Source organism: Sabethes cyaneus, chromosome 2, assembly GCF_943734655.1.
Source record: "Sabethes cyaneus chromosome 2, idSabCyanKW18_F2, whole genome shotgun sequence".
In the NCBI taxonomy this organism is placed as follows: Eukaryota; Metazoa; Arthropoda; class Insecta; order Diptera; family Culicidae; genus Sabethes; species Sabethes cyaneus.
In genome coordinates, this window is record NC_071354.1 from 18,634,397 (window position 1) to 18,655,571 (window position 21,175).

The 21,175-nt window shown below is 41.1% G+C and overlaps 2 protein-coding genes and 1 pseudogene across 2 annotated transcripts; 2 read left to right on the forward strand and 1 right to left on the reverse strand.

Moving 5' to 3' along the window:
• The first annotated feature begins 378 nt into the window (after nucleotides 1-378).
• LOC128735164 (uncharacterized) lies at nucleotides 379-1,704 on the forward strand. The gene is made up of 3 exons (XM_053829659.1): nucleotides 379-386; nucleotides 465-569; nucleotides 636-1,704. Exons 1-3 carry the CDS (start codon nucleotides 379-381, stop codon nucleotides 1,702-1,704), a joined length of 1,182 nt encoding a protein of 393 aa, XP_053685634.1.
• An 81-nt stretch (nucleotides 1,705-1,785) lies between these two features.
• LOC128735165 (uncharacterized) lies at nucleotides 1,786-2,822 on the reverse strand (annotated as a pseudogene).
• A 4,253-nt stretch (nucleotides 2,823-7,075) lies between these two features.
• Nucleotides 7,076-10,892, forward strand: LOC128734160 (rho GDP-dissociation inhibitor 1). The gene is made up of 5 exons (XM_053828203.1): nucleotides 7,076-7,455; nucleotides 8,006-8,190; nucleotides 8,253-8,362; nucleotides 8,431-8,545; nucleotides 9,160-10,892. The coding sequence occupies exons 2-5, from the start codon at nucleotides 8,007-8,009 to the stop codon at nucleotides 9,354-9,356; spliced, it is 606 nt and encodes a 201-aa protein (XP_053684178.1). The 5' UTR covers nucleotides 7,076-7,455; nucleotide 8,006; the 3' UTR covers nucleotides 9,357-10,892.
• Nucleotides 10,893-21,175: the final 10,283 nt, after the last annotated feature.

Here is a 21,175-nt window from a genome sequence, read left to right on the forward strand (position 1 = left end):
TTTACAGAGATTACAGACGATTGACCTATTGAAGTAAAAAATGCCGCCATGGCGCTACCTGCTGCGATGGTGATAAAAACGAAAACAAACGTCAGAGCGGTACATTCCTCAAAAAAAAATTGTAAATTTATTGTCAATTGCAAGGAAAATTGTACCATCCAAAGTGCGATATCGCTCATAAAAGTGCTATTGTCCATGCAGATAAAAATCAAAATTTGAGCGCAGTGCATTTGGCAACACGATACACTGCCGACAATTTTTCATTGAAAATCAAAATATCCGGCCACACTGACCTAGTTGTTTCCCAATGTAAACAAATTGAAATCGAAGCAGCACCGTGAGCAACGCTTTCTCGTTCTTCGTTGGATATCTATAAAAATGGAACCGTGAGTTTATAATATTATTAATTGTATCGTATGCATTAAATTAAAATTTTGTTTTAGGTCATTTTATTTGCTAAACAGACATCAACATGACAACAATGCTGATACTTCTACGGCAGCAACAAACGAGCATATTCTGCGGTCAAATCCGTTCGATTCCGAGATTAATGATTCAGTTGCGAACCGGTATGTTCATTTAGTATAATTTGATTCAAAATGTTTGTTTCTTAATTGTTTATATTTTGTCCCTAGATCATTCGAACAAGAGGAATATTTGACCGAGTGCGACGATGCTGCTGACGTTGAGGATGAATTATCACGGAATGCTTTTGCATATGAAGAAGCATATAACGACGCACTAATTACCGAGGAGATTAACCAGCAAGAATCGGTGAATTTTGAAGCAGACGAGACAAATAGAGACAGCGATAAAGTTTTCATTTTCGCCGGTGTGTTTTGTCGAAAATTATATTGTTCCCAGCAGCGCCCACGTGAATTCGAAAAGCGTAATATAGAAGGAAATGATATGACGGAAGTTTTGGAGTTACTTTGGCAGGTAGCAAAAAAGCAGGTGCATAGAGCAGTTACCTTGAAAGATGATATTCCAACATGGGCCGAAGATGATCCAAAACTGGAACACATACAAAAATTTGTAACATTGCAAGATGCGTGTAAAAAGAAGCTCTATTATGTGTCATCGGTTTCTCCCAGACTTCTGCGGAATTGGCGACATAAGACGATTAAAATTTTTGTTTACGTCTACTCCACAAATGTCGAAAATAACACACAGTATCAACAAATTTTAAAGAAATTAATTTTACCACAAAACCCGGATCGATCTGGTGCCAACAGTACTGTGGATGAATCTGTACTAGCCGCTGAGCTTCGCAGCAAACATCCTGACATCGAGGGGCATCATAGTTCATGGCTGCTTTGGGCCAACTTAATCAATTCTTCTCCGATACACGAACGAGATAAACTGAAGACATCCAAGGCACCACCGTTAGAACTGGCGAAATATTTTCGATGGACGGCTATATCTGAAGCAGCAAGATTGCAGTCGTTGCATAGAGGAATCGTGGTAGCGCAAACTGTGAATGATGGATGGACAAAGCAAATCGACGAAGTAAGGCAAGATATCGATCTAGCGTTAACCGTGCTTCAGAGAGTTGTCGACAAACTTAATGCAATGGAATCTCGAGCGAAGGGTGAATCTGAACTATTTGCAGCGATGTCATCGGCAACGCAGCCTGAAGAAAGTGATATTAGTCAGAAACTATCAGCGAAGGTAGTGGACTGTACGGACGTGGATCATCAATGAAACTTATTGATAAATAATGAAGTATACCTCAGAGAATAATGTTCTGTCTGATAAAAAATCACTTGATATATTTTTAATATGTTAATTTTTATTATCGATAATAAAATCCAAACTGTTTATATCTTGGTCAAGACCCTTTTCAGGTAAAAACGTTCCCCCTGCAAAATATCCGGAATGCTCAAATATGTTTGTACACAGATAAATTTTAAATCGATTAATCGATTCGCAAACTTCATGCAGGATTGAAGAATGTTCAGGTCTATTTCTAATGAGGTCTTTCTTTATTAACCCAAAGATTACTTCTATAGGGTTGAAGAATGGGCAGTACGCCGGAAGAAATATTGGGATAATGCCAATTGACCGTAGGTATCTTATCAAGTTAGGATCACAATGAATCCTTGCTCCATCCATTATCCAGATCGAATGGAATCCGGGATAGCGTTGAACTTGCTTATTGTGGAGAGCGAAGTCTCTGCAACATTCAAAAAACTTTGCTCTGGTGAATGTTCCTTGAGTCCAAAAGCTATCTAACATTCCACTCATACCCAGAAAACAGAGAAACGATACGCGAGGCTTGCGACAAAACTCACCACGATATACCCCTTCCGGCGTAGCATATCACGACTATCAAAGCTGACTTCATCTAAAAAAACCAGGTTATAAATATCCCACTTTATCGACATCATTTCCTTGACAAATCGAACGATCTCTTCGTCGCGAATTTGGATGGCGCGGCGTTCAATTGTCTTGCGCGTAAGTCCGAACTCATGCAATATGGCACAAATTGAAGATACACTAATAGAGGTGTGAAATTTTAGCTGGAATCGGAGCTTTGCTTCATCAAGGAACAACATAGGTTCTTTCATATATAATTGAATCAGCCAGCTGCGCATGTCAATAGTAAATTTTTTGTAAATTTGTTCGCGTTGCTTGCGATGAAACAATCCGTTTCTCTCGTATTTGGAAAACCAGGAACAAATCGTGGACAAGCATTTGCCGTAGATGATGGCGAGCTGTTTCTTAGAAATTCCTAGAAAATAATAACCATATAACGCATGATACACTGTATTGACGCTGGCATGTTGTCGGCGTACATTTTGAATAATAATATTGGACATTATTGGTTATATAAACGCGGATTATAATAAAAATAATAATTTGAAAACCAAATTACTTTAAACATTTGAATTTTCCGTCATCGAAAACAAATAACACATGTGTCAAAAGCATTGACAGTTAAGTCGGGAGTCAAGTTCGCGTCGCGAGTCTGACTCGCGAACTTCAATTTAGTGGTGGCGAGACAATATTTAGCGACTTTCAAGAGAGGTGATGGGCTTGTTTCGGACGCAAGGTATTCCTTCCGATCACATACGAAAACGGTTCGGAGGTGGAAACTCGGAAGGGTGGAATTTTAATCAACAGAAATAAAACCTATCAGAAAGGTGTCAATGCTGTAAACGTTTGGGTCATCTCTACCAGTCAGAAGTGCTAATTTTCTAGATGCGCATTGGCACGGAGATGATTTTAGGCAGGATTTACTTTTGCTTTGTTTATAGTTTGTAGTGGTGCCCAAAAAGGAAATCCATTACAGGAGATCATTGTTAAGTAAAAGCCGGGTATTTGTATTTGTTTGTTTGCTGGCTTTTTTATGGCGCGATCGATCCGAGTATTGTGTCTGATGTGACCGAGGACATCAGCCTGGTTTAAAACAAGAATTTTCCTGCAGTGCCATTTTAGGTTGTGCAAGGGTGAGTTCAATTGAGACGTTGATTCGCCAGTTAGCTGGATCATCGCCCGGTTCACTTCCATTACACCAAGTTTGTTTGCCAGTATCTAAGTGTGCAAGCCAGTTTGTACCTGTATTTGTCTGCTGGATGTGCTATAAAGGCGGTAACTTACTTGCTCGACTTTGAAGTCAATTGTCGGAATTATTGTGGCCACTTGGCCAACAAGTGGTGATGTCCCCGCATCGTCGAATACGAGTTGGGAATTGCATCCCCGGTTCCAAAAAGGGCCACGTAGGCAGGACAGTTCAGTGCCTTGATTTCAAGGGATCTGAATTTTACTGAAAGACGGTCTATCTATGATTTGGTACTGTCGTGCAATGAACATATGCAGCAGACGTTGGACTGCTACGCGGTATTAATTTTGTTTTGCCAAAGCTTACAAAGTTTGACTGCTTTGGAATGAGGAATCAAACTATAGGACCGACCACTGTCCACAGTAACGGGGTGACGGCTCAGTCGTAAGTGTTTTACGTTCTTTAGCAGAGTGAGAACCGGAAACGGAAAGTGTAAGCTACATATATATTTCGTTCGCTTCGATGGAATAGTTGTAGTGATGATCAGTCGTTGCTCCAATGTAGCTCCGCAAATCTCCGACAAGGGTACACTGCGGCAAACTGTAAGGTCGGACAATTATATACTTTTTTTTACTGAACATGCCTATAAGCGAGTCAGAGGTCGAAAGGCGATTGGCATTTGAAGCGCGAAACCTTTAAACGGCATTGTATTTTGCATATTACACTTGTTCTTGAGTGAGGGCGAGGTGACACGGAATAAAGTTGGATGGTGGGCCAGCTGTGGTGGCCTCTACTAGGAGTGGTTTCCAAAAAATATTCTCTTCCGATCCGAACATCTAAAATAAACATTGGAATTTGACCTGTCATTTCATTAGACCGAATTCAGTGCCCAGCGGTGAGGTCATCAGTAGGCGTAGGTGGTGTAGGTACACTCTTAAATGATTCTACCTTTAAATTGGTCGGATTTAGTTAAAGTTAGGTTGAAACTACTCAAAATGCCCTTAAAGTGTACAAACTCAGATTTTGAGTAGTTTTTCAACCAAAAAATTGGTAGAAGGAACTTAAAATTACGTTATTTGTCATAGAGAATAATTCAATTATCGGTAGCAAGTAGCCAAAATTGGTTGAAATTTTTACCCAAAGTTTGAGTTTGCACACTTTAAGGGCATTTTGAGTAGTTTCAACCTAGCTTTAACTAAATCCGACCTATTTACAGGTAGAATCATTTAAGAGTGTAGAATGAAGTTCGGTACACTGAAACAAACTACCAAGTAAAGTATTATACGACTAAAAAAAGTTGAAATATTGTGATATTTCAAAAAAAAAAAAAATTTCGTGAATTTAGTTGTGCTAGCAGTTGAGCGCAGTGACGCATATCTTTTGTAAACACATTAAATCTCGTAAGAAACTGTCAACGTAAGAGTGACAAAGTAAAAATATGTCTTATAACAATCATGTGTATCATATGAATGTTAGGGTAGTTTGTCGGTTTAAGAATGGGCAAATTGTTCAGGAGCGCAACAAACATTTAAGTTATCTGATAACCTAATGCAGTTTTTGGACAAATCTGTAAGTAATAGAGCCGAATGAATGCAGCTTTTAGCAGCGGTCAAAGGAAGAGTAAATTAAACCAGCACAGTCAAGAATGTATGATTAACCACGGCATAATGAGAAACTAAATAATTTGTCGGAATGTACAATATATTATCATGAAGGCGCGATAAAAACCAGTACGTTTTTTTTTTAAGATTTTGAAAGAATAAATAAACTTTACCATTCCTAATGATTTTAACAATTATTCGTAGAGGCTAAGAGATGAAATAGTGAGTCATTACGAAATTTAAGTATGGGAAAAATTTAGATGTTTCTGTTTTCTTTTCTACAATATAATATTTATGATAATACATGATGCATAATCACATTTCCTCCTGATACTCTTGATTTAAAATTTTGATAAATAAGTTATCAAGGAGTATAGCCGAAGGCGGATGTAGTGAATAGCATTGGCGTGGTAGAATGAAATCAAATTAATAGCACTCAGCATATATGAATTGACAAACTTGCTTAGCTATGAACTTGGATAGCAGATGAAAACAACACTTATATGGTAGCACTGCCCAAATACTAACTCCAAGTAAGACGTGACGTTTGGCAACCTCGTACAGAATACCTTTGCGTGTATGCAACGTTTCCCGTAAGGTCGGGTAACATGAGTAAAATGAGATATGTCATTCTGTGTGCTACTTTCGAGAACAACAGATGTGAGGTTCGAGATTTGGATACGACAATGTTGTCGGTATCTCACTACTATAGTTAATTGCCTGGTTCCAAACTTTATGTTCTATAATTAACTCGCGCTGCATAAAGCTGCTGCAAGTTCTAAAACGAACTTTTACTTAAGAACAACTCATTGGCAAAATTCACATCGCTTGTATACGACAAAGGTGACGCAGTGGATCGGTATAGGTTTACAACGCGGAACACCCGGGTTCAAACCCAACAGCAGGCAAATGCAACGAATATAGAAGTTAGGTAGAAGTATAAAAATAGAACATAGAAGTGCTGCTAAATTTATTTTTTCTTAGTTTTTGACAGTTTATTTCGAAGCTGCTTAGCGTTCTATGCAGTGAACCCAAGACAGCTTGAAAGTTCAGTTAATTACTTAAAAGTGACGCTGCTTAGCAAGTTATAGATTGATATACATAAAGCTGTTTAACCCTTGTTAGACACCATTATTCGAACTTTTGGTTACTTGGGTGGTTACCGAATGTTTCGGTTTCGGCGAAAACTACCTTCTCGACATCTCTATCTAGGTCTACATAGTTTGACCTTACCCCCATTAAGATAGACTCCTCGATATTGTACTCCGAACCACAATCGAGCTTTCAAGTTATGTGTGTATTGGTGCTTGAAAATGAGGCAAACAACAACAGTAAACAAAAGATATGCATTCCTTTGTCACCAAGGTACAGAATGGATTTCGTCTTCCGCTGGCTTAAATACCAGCAAATTTTCAAAATATGTGCTTGAATTTGGAACAGGATGGAAAATTTGACCGAAATATGTGCTCTGCAGTGTGTCAGACGGAGAAACACAACTAAGTAATCGCTGTTTTTCGGTTTTTTCCTCCAGCATCAGCTGTTCCCCAAAATGAGGTAAACATCATGTATATACACGCGTATTTCGTGTTCGCTAGTGTGGGTGCTTGAGCTGTCAAAAAGCTCTATGGCCGTCGCATTTTTTAAGGGGTTTTAACCGTAGAACGGTCATTCGTTCCAAAGGCCGTCGCATTGGTTTTCTCTGAAGTAACTTCCTGTTCAGTGCGTTTTTGACGTTTCAGATTCAGCCACAGAAAGAAGGCGACGTACCGGGAGCTCAGTAAAAAATTACCGAATTCGAAAGTTTTTCAAGATGGATATTTCCAGAATATTTCCTTTCTGCTCGATTTTTAAAGTCGGTTTTTCGAGCAGTTGAAATTTTTTTTTCCGAAATAACTGGCATCTCTGATTTTTTCCGTTCATTCACAGACTGTCAAACGTTTTTTTCATCCTCCATATTTTTCGCGAATATTTCAAAAGTCACTTCTAAAAGCCGACGGTGCCCCTTTATTTTCGAGTTTATTGCGTGTATTCTGTTGTCTAATTTCTATTTCACGTTCGCACCGATTGCGTCGGATTAATCTGTTTGATCGTACGATTGTTGATTTGCGGTTCGCCGTTCGAAGTCGACGTGTTTTGTGTTTTTCTTTTTCGTTTTTTTGCTGCCATCGGTGGACTGTGCGAGGTGCTGCTCATACAACTGCAGGGGACTGAAATATTGTATGATTAATCACGCTCTACTTGCTTCGAATAGAAGTGAGCAGAAGATTCCAAAGCAGTGAACAAGTGACCGGAAGTGAATTTCCGATTTAACGGAGTGCGATAACTGCAGTTAAGCCACCAGCGTTCAATGTAAGTATGCATTCGATGGGGAAATTTGAACTTCTATTGGTTCTTCATTGATTACTCATCGACGATTTTTGCTCAGCAGAGGGTGTGCATAAGACAAGAGGGGGAGGGTGTTGAAAATGATGAGGAAGAGAAACAATTGTCTGGCACGGATGGGTGGGGTCAGGAAAGGGGCACCTAGATGGAAAGCTTGCGGGAGGTAGAAACGTCATTATCCCAAATTAGATCTGTCTGCTTGAGGAAAACAGAACATTCCAAGCTCGGCTTTTGCCGTTTGGATTTACATTTTCTAATAGCACGTAACAGAACATGCCGGCCGAGGTTAATGCTCAATTAAATTTACTGTTGCAGGCGAACATATCATTGCAAATCGTTAGAAAATGTTTATTATGCCTTTTAGATGAGTGAAAGGATTGCAATCGAATTTATCAGATTTATTTAGTACATAAAGTAGTTAGCAGCAGTATTTATTTTTTTTTATTTCATTGAAATGCTATTAGCAGATGCACGTTCTTTCCTGTTAGCTGATAACGAATCTGTTTTGCTTTCGCAGCATGTCGGCAGAGAAGCCAGTAGTCGATGCAGTGGAGGTGGAAGGCGAAGAACACGATGCCAACTATCAGCCACCCCCGCAAAAAACTATTGAGGAAATTTTGGCCGCCGATGCAGAAGACGAAAGTCTGCGGAAGTACAAGGAAGCCCTGTTAGGCGAAGCTCAAGCGGAAAAGATTATCTACGGTATGCTGAGTCAGGTAGAATGCTTGTGCGATCGCTAAATTATCCCTAATTGTGTGTTTCAGATGCTTCCGATCCACGAAAAGTTATCGTGAAAAAGCTATCCCTTCTGGTTGCCGACCGAGATCCGATGGAATTGGATTTGTCTGGGGACATATCCAAATTGAAAAAGAATGTAAGACTGTCATTGCTAAATTAATTTGGGCATTCATTTGTGATTATCATAATAACCGAAACTTTTAGGTGTTTGTCATCAAGGAGGGCATTCAATATAAGATTCGGATCGATTTCATCGTTCAGCGAGAGATTGTCCATGGACTGAAATATGTTCAGAAAACCTACCGAATGGCTGTGCCTGGTAAGTGATTTCTTATTTCTTTTTAAACAATCCGTGGTATAGTTGGTTCATATAGATTCTTTAATCGCTTCAAATGTTTACTCATTTTGAAACAAATGAAACTTTTCCTTCCTTGTTTATGTGCGGAATATTTAAACGACTAGCGGTTCATGGTAAGATATTGTTTTTAAACGTATGGCATTGGTATAATAGAATAGCACTAATTTTGATTTCGATGGACGAGCGGCACCTTATGTTATCTGTAGGTTTTTTTTTCTTGTTTGTGTTTCGGCTTAACGAACGATTTTTTGTTATCAGGCTTTATACATCATGTATATAAGATTGATACGTGATAACAATAACAAACACATATTTTTAGTGTGTTCAAAATTGATAAAATTCGACATGACTCATTGGAAATCTTGATTTTAAGTGTTTCTTGATTTCGAAATAAAATTGGAAATTATATTTGCCAATACTGCATGACAGACAATCGAACTATCATAATATTTTTACTATATTTCCGTTTTATTTGGCTTCATGAGGGAAACTTATTTAATTCTGCTAGTCTTATAATAAGTTGTCATACTTGGCATGCATTTCTCAATTCCTATTCGTTGGATTTTATTCAACAGTGGATAAAATGACGCAGATGGTCGGTTCTTACCCACCGAAAAAGGAAATGCAAAGTTACACCACCCCGTTCGAGGAGGCTCCCTCCGGGATGATGGCTCGGGGCACCTATTCTGTCACTTCTCTGTTCACCGACGATGACAAAAACGAGCACCTTAAGTGGGACTGGAGTTTCGAGATTAAAAAAGACTGGCAGTAAAGAATTTATTCCGGGTAAAAGCACGGTGTATAAAACCTATTCACCTATCAACAAGTTTATATTATATACAAAATTAATACTAAAATGTAAATGAATAATAACATGCAGTCGAGATTGAAAGGAAACTGAAACCGGTTACTATCAGAGGAGCACATAGTGTCGGTACATGTTAAGGATCCATTGAAAAGAAAAAAAAAACAAATGTCTGTGGCCAATATTAGAATGAGCGTCTTCGTGAAGAAAATTTCATTGCTTTAAACTATAGCTACGTATAATATTTCCGTTTTAAAGTGCAGTAAGCCCATTAAAATAAGCATATGAAAGTGAATAAAAGTGCAACCTTAACCGGCAAGTGATTGTTTAGTAAGCAAATCGTGGAGAAAAAACGTGGCTGTTCGAAAATTCGTCTTCGTATTGCAATAATTTGTTCACTAGGAATGGTTTTGCGATGGTTCGACACGGTATTAAAATAATGGTATTATTATAATTGCCCTTTAGAGCGGTGTTCGCTTGAACATTGCCAGTTAAATAAAGTCTGAGCGTGTTTAGAAGATGGCTCTAGAAGATGGTGTACGCTGCTTATTCGCAATGTGTCAGGCAGAAATAATAAAGGAATGCTTATGTAATAACACGCATAGGAATGATCGTTTGGACATCAAAGCATCTGCTTCAAAAAGCAATAAGTCCCTTATATATAAATATTAGGTAATAAAACGAAAAAGTATATCCAAAAGTGCTACCTTTTATGAACAATTAGAATATAAACCTAAGCAAACAATATAAGACTCTGGCAGGCATGTTGATGTGTGCTTATATCCAAACCGATAACTTAGACCATTGCTTGCATACAATATGCACGTGATCCAAACAATGTATTTAATGCGATTAGCGTCTGCGTTTTTATTTGATCCTAGATAGTTACGATCTTCCAAAATAATACAATTTTTTCTATTGCAATTTAATTCTTATATTGAACAGCAGCATCCAGATGCATTCATATCTTTGTATTGATATATTTTAAAAGAAAAAAGTCAACGTTGATTCCGTGGTCATATTATTAATCGCATATAATTACATTTTTGTATTGTGCAGCTTGCTTGATGAACCAAACAAAAAACTTTACTTACGCGATTTTAATAGGCAAAAGAGACAACATACATACAGTAACTTACCGAGAGTGGTCAAATTGTGCATTTACTTCGCAGGTCAGCATTATTTTGCTTTAGTATTTTAAATATTTTACTGTATTTCCTGACTTTGGCCGCCATTAACCTACCTACTGAAGACTAGTTTATAAGCAGTGCTGAAAGCCATATATAAGAGAAAAAAAAAACAAACAGTAACACACGCCAGAAAAAATGCTCCAAACAGTACTATTTACACAATCGAGAAACAAAGTTCAACTAAAACAACAACAACAACAGCAACAGCAGCCTGTGAGAACCGGGTAGAATCAACCAGTCAGTAGAGAATCAGATATACGTTATGGCATGAAGCGAAAACTATTAAAGTCAGTTTTGTGCTCAACTTGTTCAAACGAAAAATATGTGCGTTCGTTCTTGATATGTTTCGTCGATTTCGTAGGTTAGAATATCACTTCCTGCTGAAGGCCGAACTCAAAAATTATTGCAACACAGTAAATTCACTATCAATTCTCTTGTATTTATCGGATCGAAAGCAAAATTGTTGGGCAAATTTTTGATAAAGGACAGTTGACTTTTCTTCCCAGCAGATTACCACCGTCATTACAGAAAATTTTTCCAAAAACATTTATGAGGAAACCAAAAACCCTCAAAAATTAGTGCAGAACAACGGAGACGTTGTGGAGTTGACGTTCGAAGGTAGATCGGAAGTGCGTAGTCCGATCGGTACAGACGGTTCAGGCGGAGGTGTAATAAACGTGGAGATGAAAAACGACTTCCACCTCCACAGTATGTCGTTGGAAAGGAAGACTTTCAGCTTCATCCCTGTTTGAAGTTAAGGGTAACTTGAAACCTCCCGCGAGCCGCGATGCATTTAAACGAATAAAACACTCAACGACGATCGCAAAAGTGGTATCGCATCAGGGGCTATTCTCGCGATGAGGCGCAAAAACTCATCCTTCTGTTTGCTAACCAGCCAGGTCAGCGGGATTTGGTCGCTAACAAGAGACAACGATCGGGTGATACGGCGTCGTCGAACATCAGCAGCAAAGGTCCCACTAAAAAGAGACCATGCAACCAAATCTGGTACTCTGGCACCAATACCACCTTCGGGTGTCACATACAGGGAGATAGTAGACGCTTTCAGTGTAACCATAACTATTACTAAGTATCCCGTTTTTCTCCCTGCCGAAGACTTGTACCTTCATAGAGTACTTCCAGGGCATTGTCTGCACCACGAACGAGAGAATTTTGTGATTTCTTCAGAATCAGAACGACGCATTTTCAACACAAGCATGGCGGATACGCCGTCGTAATGTGTTTGGAAAGGCCGTTGAACTGCTGATAGTGCTGATGTAGGTTGATGGATAGTATCGACTAACCAGATCGCTAAACTAAACGCTTCATGCTAAATTATATGTTTGGTAAAGCACGCATGTGACGGATTGGCAAATGTTTGATCAACACGAGGGCAACAGCGTCTGCTGCAAAGTTGAGAACGGTACCAGCGCCCCGCCACCACCAAGACAATCGCCTCTATTCTCATACCGATCGGAGCCGGATCCGATCAGAATACAACGCATGCTATAAGACACGTCGATCGGAATGTAGAATCGAGGCGAATGCAATTCTGCAGCATTAAGGACAAAAAATCGCTGCTATGATGCCATTGTTATATGCGAAACGTGGCTCAACATTCGAACGATTTCCAGTCAAGTTTTTGGATCCGATTACGAAGTTTTCCGTTGTGGTACCTTGACAACAGCCGTAAATCTACCGGCGGTGATGTTCTAATAGCTGTCCGTCGTGGATTGGAAGCGAGAGCCATCGCGAATAATTCATGGAACTGCGTAGAGCAGGTTTGTCCGACCATCAAGCTGAGTGATCACTTACTTTTTCTATGTGTCTATATCGCACCTGATCGTGTTCGAGACAACGATGCAATTGACGCACACTGCCAGTCATTTTACTCAGTTATGTGGGAAGCTTCGCCGGTTGATGAGATAGTCATAGTGGCCGACTTCAATCTCATGGAAACCCGCCCATAGCGGTTTTCTTTATCCTGATTTTGGAAACTCTACGTTCCATGCCGGTGGAACCTCTCAACTCAGATGCTGTTTCGTGAGCTCATAGGACACCGCCCCATTCATCACAGCGGCTTCTTGTCTGTTAATCAAGAGTTCCATACCACTTTCCGCTAATCGCCTGCATTGAAGATAATTTCCTTCGGGATTTCGATGAATGTCCAGCTCCTATCGCACATAACTTCCTCAAAGATAATCAAGAAAGCATCAATGATTGGTTGTCCAGTATTGACTGGGCAAACCTAATTGACCCTGATGATGTTGAAGCTGCTGCGCAGATTTTCATACATGTCTTGATATATGCTATCGATCGACACGTTCCGAAATGAATGTGCTCCGCAGGATGAAGCTAAAAGAGCACCATTAAGACGATTCACGAAAGTGAGTCAGTCGCCAATGGTTTTCGCGGTATCAAAGCAGTATTCAACGAAGACTGAAGCATCACCCGACGTCTTTCTGGAACTACGTAAACGAGCATGGCACAGTCCGGACTCCCATCATCAATGGATTACAACGGGGAAGTTGCTGCCGCTTCTCATATGCTGTCTCTTACCAAGAAGTTGGCAAGTATTTTCACCATTGAGGTATTGAATGTGAACCGTGTGGTCCTACCAGCCAACAATGACTCAAAATATGGTCAAATGCTGGGTGCCATTGATATCAAAGTTGAGATGATTTCGAAGGCCGTGACCATGCTCAAGTCGTCCTTCAATCCTGGACCCGAATGAGTATTTTCCGTACATAACCTGATTGCTGACACCGTTACTCCGTTTATTTCGAATGTCCATCTCCAGTATGATTTTTTCATCGTGTTGGAAATTTGCACATGTTCCCTGTACACAAAAAAGGAAGTAAACCAGATGTAGACAACTATCGTGGCATCATATCGCTGAATGCCTTCTCTATTTGAGCTGGTGGTCATGAAACCTCTGCTGTTTCACCGTAAGCAATATCTAAGTGCTGCTCAACATGGCTTCACTTCCCAGCGCTCTACCACTACTAATCTGCTGTGTCATCAAAATCAAATCAGCTCGAAGCCTTTGTCACTTGGTTTTACCTGAACTGTATAATGGTGAACCCGGAGAAATGGTCAGCAATCACATTTTCCCGAAAAAAAGGTCCGATCCTGTTTCGTTATGAGCTTGAAGGCACAGTAATCGAACGTGTTTTGCATATCAAAGACTTTGTGCTATCTTAGACTCACAGTTAATGTACATGCATCATATTTCGTATGTTGTCGCCAAAGCCTCAGAGTCCTTAGGCTTTATTTTTTGGTTTTACTGCCTCAAATCGCATTCTGTTCGTTGACGCGGTCAATTCTGGAATACTGTTCGTCCGTTTGGAATCCTTAACAACAGCGTTGAGCTAATTGAGTCAGTTCAACGTCGATGCCTTAGCTACATTTTGGAGAGTTTCCATAGAGAACCCCGTTTCCAGCTATGAAAGTCGCTGTCAATTGATCGATCTAGAACCTCTTCGTGTTCGTAGGGCTACTTCCAGAGGACTGTTTATTGCAGATAGCATACAGGGTAGAATAGACTGCCCAGCGCTGTTGGGACAGATTAACGTAAATGTTCAACCACGAGCAGTGCCGTACCGTGACTTTGGGGCGCCCTTGGTGGAAATCCAATTTGACGCCCCTTTGTTTCCCAAATCAGTCTTCCTTCCAGGTTTATCATTTTTTCGTATTCGCCCTTTGTCCAATGCTTCGCTGCACTTAATTTATGTACTGAAAAAAATGGACTAATTTTGGATGGCTATGAAGCCTGAATGTTTTGACACCCTGCCAGATTGGTTTACTACAGCGGTTCACCAGAACCTTCACGATGGCCGATCAAAAGATAGTGGTCGACATATTATTCAACTCTTCCGTTTGAGCTTCGCCTAAAAATTTTTTATTGGTGATCGTCGGTACAACGTTCATCTTTTGATGCTTCATTTCCTCTAGTGATCTCTTTGCATGATGGGCCAAGGCCAGGGCCGGCCAAAAGACTTGCGAAAGCTCTTGATGAAGGCGGCAACTTCCGATAGGTTCTTCGTACTATTCCTTAGTATCTTCTCGTGCACCCTAGACCTCGAACAAAACAACAGTGGCTTAAACATTCTTTTCTCGCTGATCGTCAGTCACAGAAGGATCTTCTTTGGAAAGATATACTTGACGACATCGCTTATCTTCTTGGTGGGGGACGAATAGTATTCGGTCCTCTGCCAGTCGTTGTCGCCTAAGTAGTTTTCGTCGGCCTTTACGATCGTAACATCGGGCTTCGTCGGAAAGGTGTTTTCACCAGCACCTTCAGACACAGTTAGCATGACCTGACGCTTCCGCATAAAGATGTCTATTTTGACTCAGTACTTCTCCACCGTTTAGCTGGTTCCTTTAGTTTCCCGGCTCAAGGCGCGGAATAATCAGACCACCTTGCTCTCGGTCTTCATTTTCAGCTTCTGCTGCACGTGACGCCCGCGCAGCACTGTCGGGTGGCCGGAACCAGGTTGCAGTTCAACGCTTTCGCCTTTCTCGCGGGGGAGGATGTTGTAATTGCCGGATTGGCTCTATTTGGCGAATACGAACTTCTCCGCTACGAGATGGACCTGGCAGCACGGACAAAGCATCGAGCGTATCTGTTTGCTTTACTGAAATGCAGGTCTTTTTTTGCGCCCCTAAAAGCTAGCGCCATTGGCAGGGGCCAGTCTTGCCAACCGCACGCTACGGTACTGACCACGAGAGCTGCAGAACAATGCAATGTTAAGAGTGACACGTCGTCGCACTAATTATAGCATAAATGACGCTATCGGCGGTCGGCAGCGGGCCTTTAATCAAGTGTCGTGTCAAGACTCGAAAGATTCACTTGCTTTTTTCAGGAGAGGTAAACCACGAAAGATATACATTTATTTTATCATCTGTTTGTACATGTATGATATCATTTTACTCACTTGATTCGATTCGAATATTTATATTAACCTGACAATCAATGGGGCTAAATTGAGCCTGTTGATTAATAAACAAAAGATTAAATATGAGGAACTTTCCTTTGGCAGTGCCCTGCCGCCACCTAAACAATGCAACCTACCCTGCGAAGACTAGGAGGACGCCGTGGAAATCTCACTAGAGGCGTACGCAGCAATGGATCAAGATCCTCGGCTTATCGGCACCAATGGTCATTTGATCTATGATCTTAAACACAGTCTAAGCCTAGAACTGCCATTCTGTTAAATAGGAAAATACAATTTTCTCCAATTACCAGAACTGACCACTAACCACCGAGAACCGTATCCATTGTTTTTAGGCGTGTTTGATGCTTGATAGATTTTGATAAAATTTTGCTATTTTGTACTCAATTGTGCTAATTGGTTATAAATCCACAAATAAAATGTTTTCATACTCGATTTTTACGATGGTAAACTCTAAACTGCCATCTATTAAGAAGTAGGGTTTATTTCTAATTCCCGTCGTAGTAAGTAAAGCCATTCTAATTTTCATCATTTGTTAGATGGATTTAATGAATACTCCAAAAGTTCTTGTGCTGATTTGACTAAAACACACTTACCTTCCGATCCGTGAATTTTGAAATCACTGAAAAGCGATTATTAAAGCATATTATTGAAATTACGCAACTGACTTTATTTCTTAAATTCGTCGTACCATTTTAAAATCCGTCCATCAAAATTTTCCATCGTCCGAACTAAAAATCACAACAATGTTTACGAAGCTATCGCGCATGTATTCGCGTAGGACGGCATGACAAATGTTATTCTGCAAAATTTCTGCAGGTCAGGTCAGGCAAGTTTTCCTGGCTGTAGAATAACGACAATGCCTCGCGTAAGTTATTTTCATTTATGAATGACGGAAATTAAAACGATTAGTCGACATTTTCTTCTTCGTCGCACGAAAAAATGTAGGAAATTTGGCTGGTAGGACTTCTTTAATGATTAGTCTTTAATTTTAGGCTGGCAAATGAGTGAACATGTGCAAATATATCACCTCTGTTTTCTAACTCCTATCTCTACCTCCACGAGGTGCCGGCTGGGGTACGGTAGCCAAAGTTGCGCACCTGGTGGTACGCAACCTTGGTTGTCGTATGCAGACAGAGAAGGTGGAACACTCGCCGTGTGGTTTCCGGCTACCTAATCATGCAGTTCGGCGCAGGTTTTTCGGAGGGCGCGGCTGCGGGGTGTGGGCACACCGGGAGAGAGTTATTTTCTCAGCTGGCTTAGCACAGAGAGAGAGAGAGAGACTCTAAATCGGTCTGTTTTACACAATCTGCAGTTAGGCCCTTTGGCGGTTGGTGTCGAATTGTACGTTTGGGCAAAAATTGAGCCACGGGACCTGATCCTGCCGGGAGTCGGCAAATCAGGAGCCCCTAAGTCAAGGTCTACCTCCGTGCCGATGACTGAATGGCTGGAGGAGTGAAAACATGCCAGTCGCGAACGGAGTGCTTTGGGCATCTGGCCCCTACTGTGCCATGCGGGGCTCTGGTACGGTCGATCTTTGTTGTCCCTTGCGTTTCGTGGGAACAGCATAGTAGTCCTGCCCAATTTCCCTTATAGGTTTTACGCCAAGTGCGTTCTGGCCAATATAATTGGCTTCGCTTACAATTTGCTGTCTGATCTGTGTTGGAGATTGTTTGTGCATATACTCCGCTAGTCAAATAGTTAGGGTCGCACAAATAAATCTTCAACACAAACGGGCAGCAAATTTGTATTTATGCGAAAAACTTTTTAATGGCTCTGTCACCATCGCATTGGTTCAGGAGCCGTATTTTCGCAAGGGGTACTTTCATTCGACGGATATTGGAAACCAGAACTTTGCTGCTTTCAGCAAAACTGGTATGACAAATCCTCGTTTGATGCCCAGGGCATGCATATTGTTGCATAGGTCAATAAGTGCATGCCTTATCTCTGAGTTGACTACTCGAGATATTTGTGCAGTCACAGTAGAACTCGTCGTGGATGATGTCCATAGACGCTATGTCTACTGTTCTGCATACTTACCACACGATGAACCGTCTCCCAGCGACGATTTCAGAAATGTGGTGAGATACTGCCAATCTAATGGGCTTCCGCTCATTGTAGGCAGTGATGCCAATGCCCATCACATCATTTGGGGCAGCTCGGATATCAATCCGAGAGGCTCTGATTTGATGGAATATTTGAGTAGTACCAACCTTGGAATACTCAACATTGGCAATTGTCCAACTTTCATACGAGCTGGTAGAGAGGAAGTGTTAGATATAACACTCTGCTCTAACAGGATCAGTCATGAGTTGGCACAATGGCATGTTTCAAATGAGACACCAATATCTGATCATTGCTTTATATATTTTGATCATTTGGGTGTCTCCTTGAACGCTGCAACCTTTCGCAATCCGAGATTTTCTGACTGGGAACTCTTTGAGGAGGAACTGGCGACGAAATTTCAAGGATTCGAACCGACGATTGAGTCATCGATCGACTTGGATGTGGCTGTAGATGTCACAACATCTTTTATTGCGGAATCTTTTGAAGTAGCTTGCCCGCTAAAAACTATTAAAACGACTAGAGGAACACCGTGGTGGAACTCTCATCTCGCGGAACTAAAGAAACGATGCAGGAGAGCCTGGAATAGACGTCGGAGGGATGGCGTGGAGCCTTTCAAGCAGGCCCGGAAAGCCTATGCAAAGGCTCTACGGTCTTCAGCACGCACGAGCTGGCACAGGTTCTGTAGCAACGTTTCCAGTTTCGGCGAGGCAAGTCGACTTAATAAAATACTGTCAAAATCGAAAGATTATCAGGTTAATAACATTCGAAGTTCGAACGGTGAATACTGTTCGAATGACAATGAAATCCTGGAATGTCTCTTTTATAGTCACTTTCCGGGCTGTGTGGAACCTGAAGTTCGAAACGATCCAGAAATCGTTTTAGGTGGCTTAGACTCATGGGCTTTTGCTCGGAGACTTGTCACAACTGAAGCGATTGAGTGGGCCGTGAACAGCTTCTCTCCATACAAATCTCCTGGAACAGATGGAATATACCCTATTCTACTGCAGAAAGGATTCAAGTACTTCAAACACATTCTGAGAAGGATGTTTGTGTGTAGTATTGCTATTGGGTACATCCCAACTCAATGGCGTGAAATAACCATTAAGTTCATTCCTAAAGGTGGACGCGCGACATACGAGCAAGCAAAAAGTTTTAGACCAATCAGTCTAACGTCATTCTTGCTTAAATCACTTGAGCGGATTGTTGATCACCACATCCGCGAAACAAGCTTAGTAGAAGTTCCTCTTCATTCAGCACAACATGCTTATCAAAGTGGCAAATCTACAACCACTTTATTACATGATGTGGTGGATAAAATTGAGGTTGCTTTTTCACAAAAGGAATCTTGCTTAGGAACTTTTTTGGATATTGAAGGCGCGTTTGATAACGTATCTTTCGCTTCCATTTTGGAGGCTGCTCGTTATCATAATGTGCCTTCAATAATCATAAAGTGGATAGAACAAATGCTTAGTAACCGATTGCTTTTTTCGTCCTTACGGCAAGCAAGCATTTGGAAGCAAAGTGTTTGTGGATGTCCACAAGGTGGCGTTCTCTCGCCTCTTTTATGGAACCTTGTGGCGGACGGCCTATTGAGGAAACTCAATAGTCTAGGCTATCCGTCATATGGTTTTGCGGATGACTATCTCATCCTAGTAGTTGGAAAGTGCATAAGCACATTATTTGACTTAATGCAGCAGGCACTACGCGTCGTGGAAACGTGGTGCCGAGAAACTGCACTTTCGGTAAATCCGAGCAAAACATCTATCGTCTTATTTTCAAGACGTAGAAATACCAATGGAGCTCGCGCTCTGCGCTTTTACGATTCGGATGTTGATGTTGTGAACGAAGTGAAGTACGTGGGGTTGATTCTCAACTCCAAGCTTGACTGGTCCACAAATATTGACTTCCGAATTAAAAAAGCGTGCATGGCCTTTGGGCAATGTAGACGAGCAATTGGCAACTCTTGGGGGCTAAAACCCAAATACATACACTGGTTATACACGGTCGTTGTCAGACCAATACTGGCGTATGGTTGTCTTGTATGGTGGCAGAGAGGGGAAGTTGTGACTGTCCAGACAAAGCTAAACCATCTTCAAAGGATGTGTTTAATGGCAATGTCTGGTGCATTTACTACAACTCCTACTGCCGCCCTAGAAGCTATTTTCAATATTAAACCTCTACACTTCCACCTGAAGCAAGAGGCACTAATATGTGCTTATCGACTACACGCGATTGGCCTTTGGCAGTCTGTGGACGGTTCCACTGGTCATACTCGATTGTGGTCGCAAATTGTTGCTGAGGACAAGTTTGCCCTTGCTCCTAGCGATGTAACGCTCATGCGTACTTTCCCGTATAGGACTTTCTCAAGTGACTTTCCTCCTAGAGAGGATTGGATGTCAGGCTACATGGAAAGGAAAATTTCCGACTATGTAGTCTGTTATACCGATGGTTCCTTGTACGAAGGTCGCGCGGGTGCTGGTGTTTACTGCCGTGAGCTAGAATTGGAGGAATCCTATTCGTTGGGTAGTTACTGCACCGTTTTTCAAGCTGAAATCTTTGCAATTATGTGCGGAGCTCAGTTTGCACTTCAGAAAGAACTGATAGGCAAGATTATCTACTTCTGTTCTGACAATCAAGCCGCTATAAAAGCCCTTTGTGCGGCTAATTCTAAATCTAAAACAGTCATCGCCTGCCACACCCAATTAGAAGAACTAAGCATTCTAAATGCCGTTCATCTGGTTTGGGTTCCTGGCCATTCTGGTATAACCGGAAATGAATGGGCTGATGAACTAGCAAGATCTGGAGCAGAAAAGTCGGTTTTCGGACCGGAACCTGCTTTACCAATTGCGGCATGTTGGATAAAACAAAAGATTCGATCTTGGTTTTCATCTGAACATGTACATTATTGGGAAAATCTTGAAACTTGTCGTCAAACGAAAAGTTTCATTGTTAAGCCTTGTGAGAAGGTTGCGAAATTTCTTTTGCAACACTCAAAGGTAAATTGCAGTATTCTTGTCAGATCACTGACTGGTCACTGCAGGCTAAATTATCATATGGCTACGATTCAGCGAGCTGAATCGTTTCATTGTAATTTATGTGAATCCGACTACGGTACACCATATCACGTAATTTGCAACTGTCCTGCAGTAGCACAATTGCGTCATAGGATCTTTGGATCCTACGTCTTAAATGAATCGGATTTTAGGAAACTAAAATTACGAGACATTTTGATGTTCCTTACCGAAAGCGGTATTGAGCTATAAGCTCTTATTTATCATGAGTATACCCCCCAGGGGGTGTACTTTTGATAAGTTAACTACCAAGGATTGCAGTATCCCTTCGGGGGTACAAAAATCTCTCGGTATATATATGTTTGTGTTTGTCCAAATTCCTCATCCACCCCTTCCTATTCCTCCTGTTTTCCTTCCCGTCCTCATCAGGTAAATGATGACACGGGCAAGATGGGCAAGGCACAAATCTTCCACATGATTGTGAGGAACGTGCTGCTCGAGCCAAAGATGCTGATACCTGATACCTGATCTTTAATGATAAGAAGCATTTAAAAAGATCTCAGCTC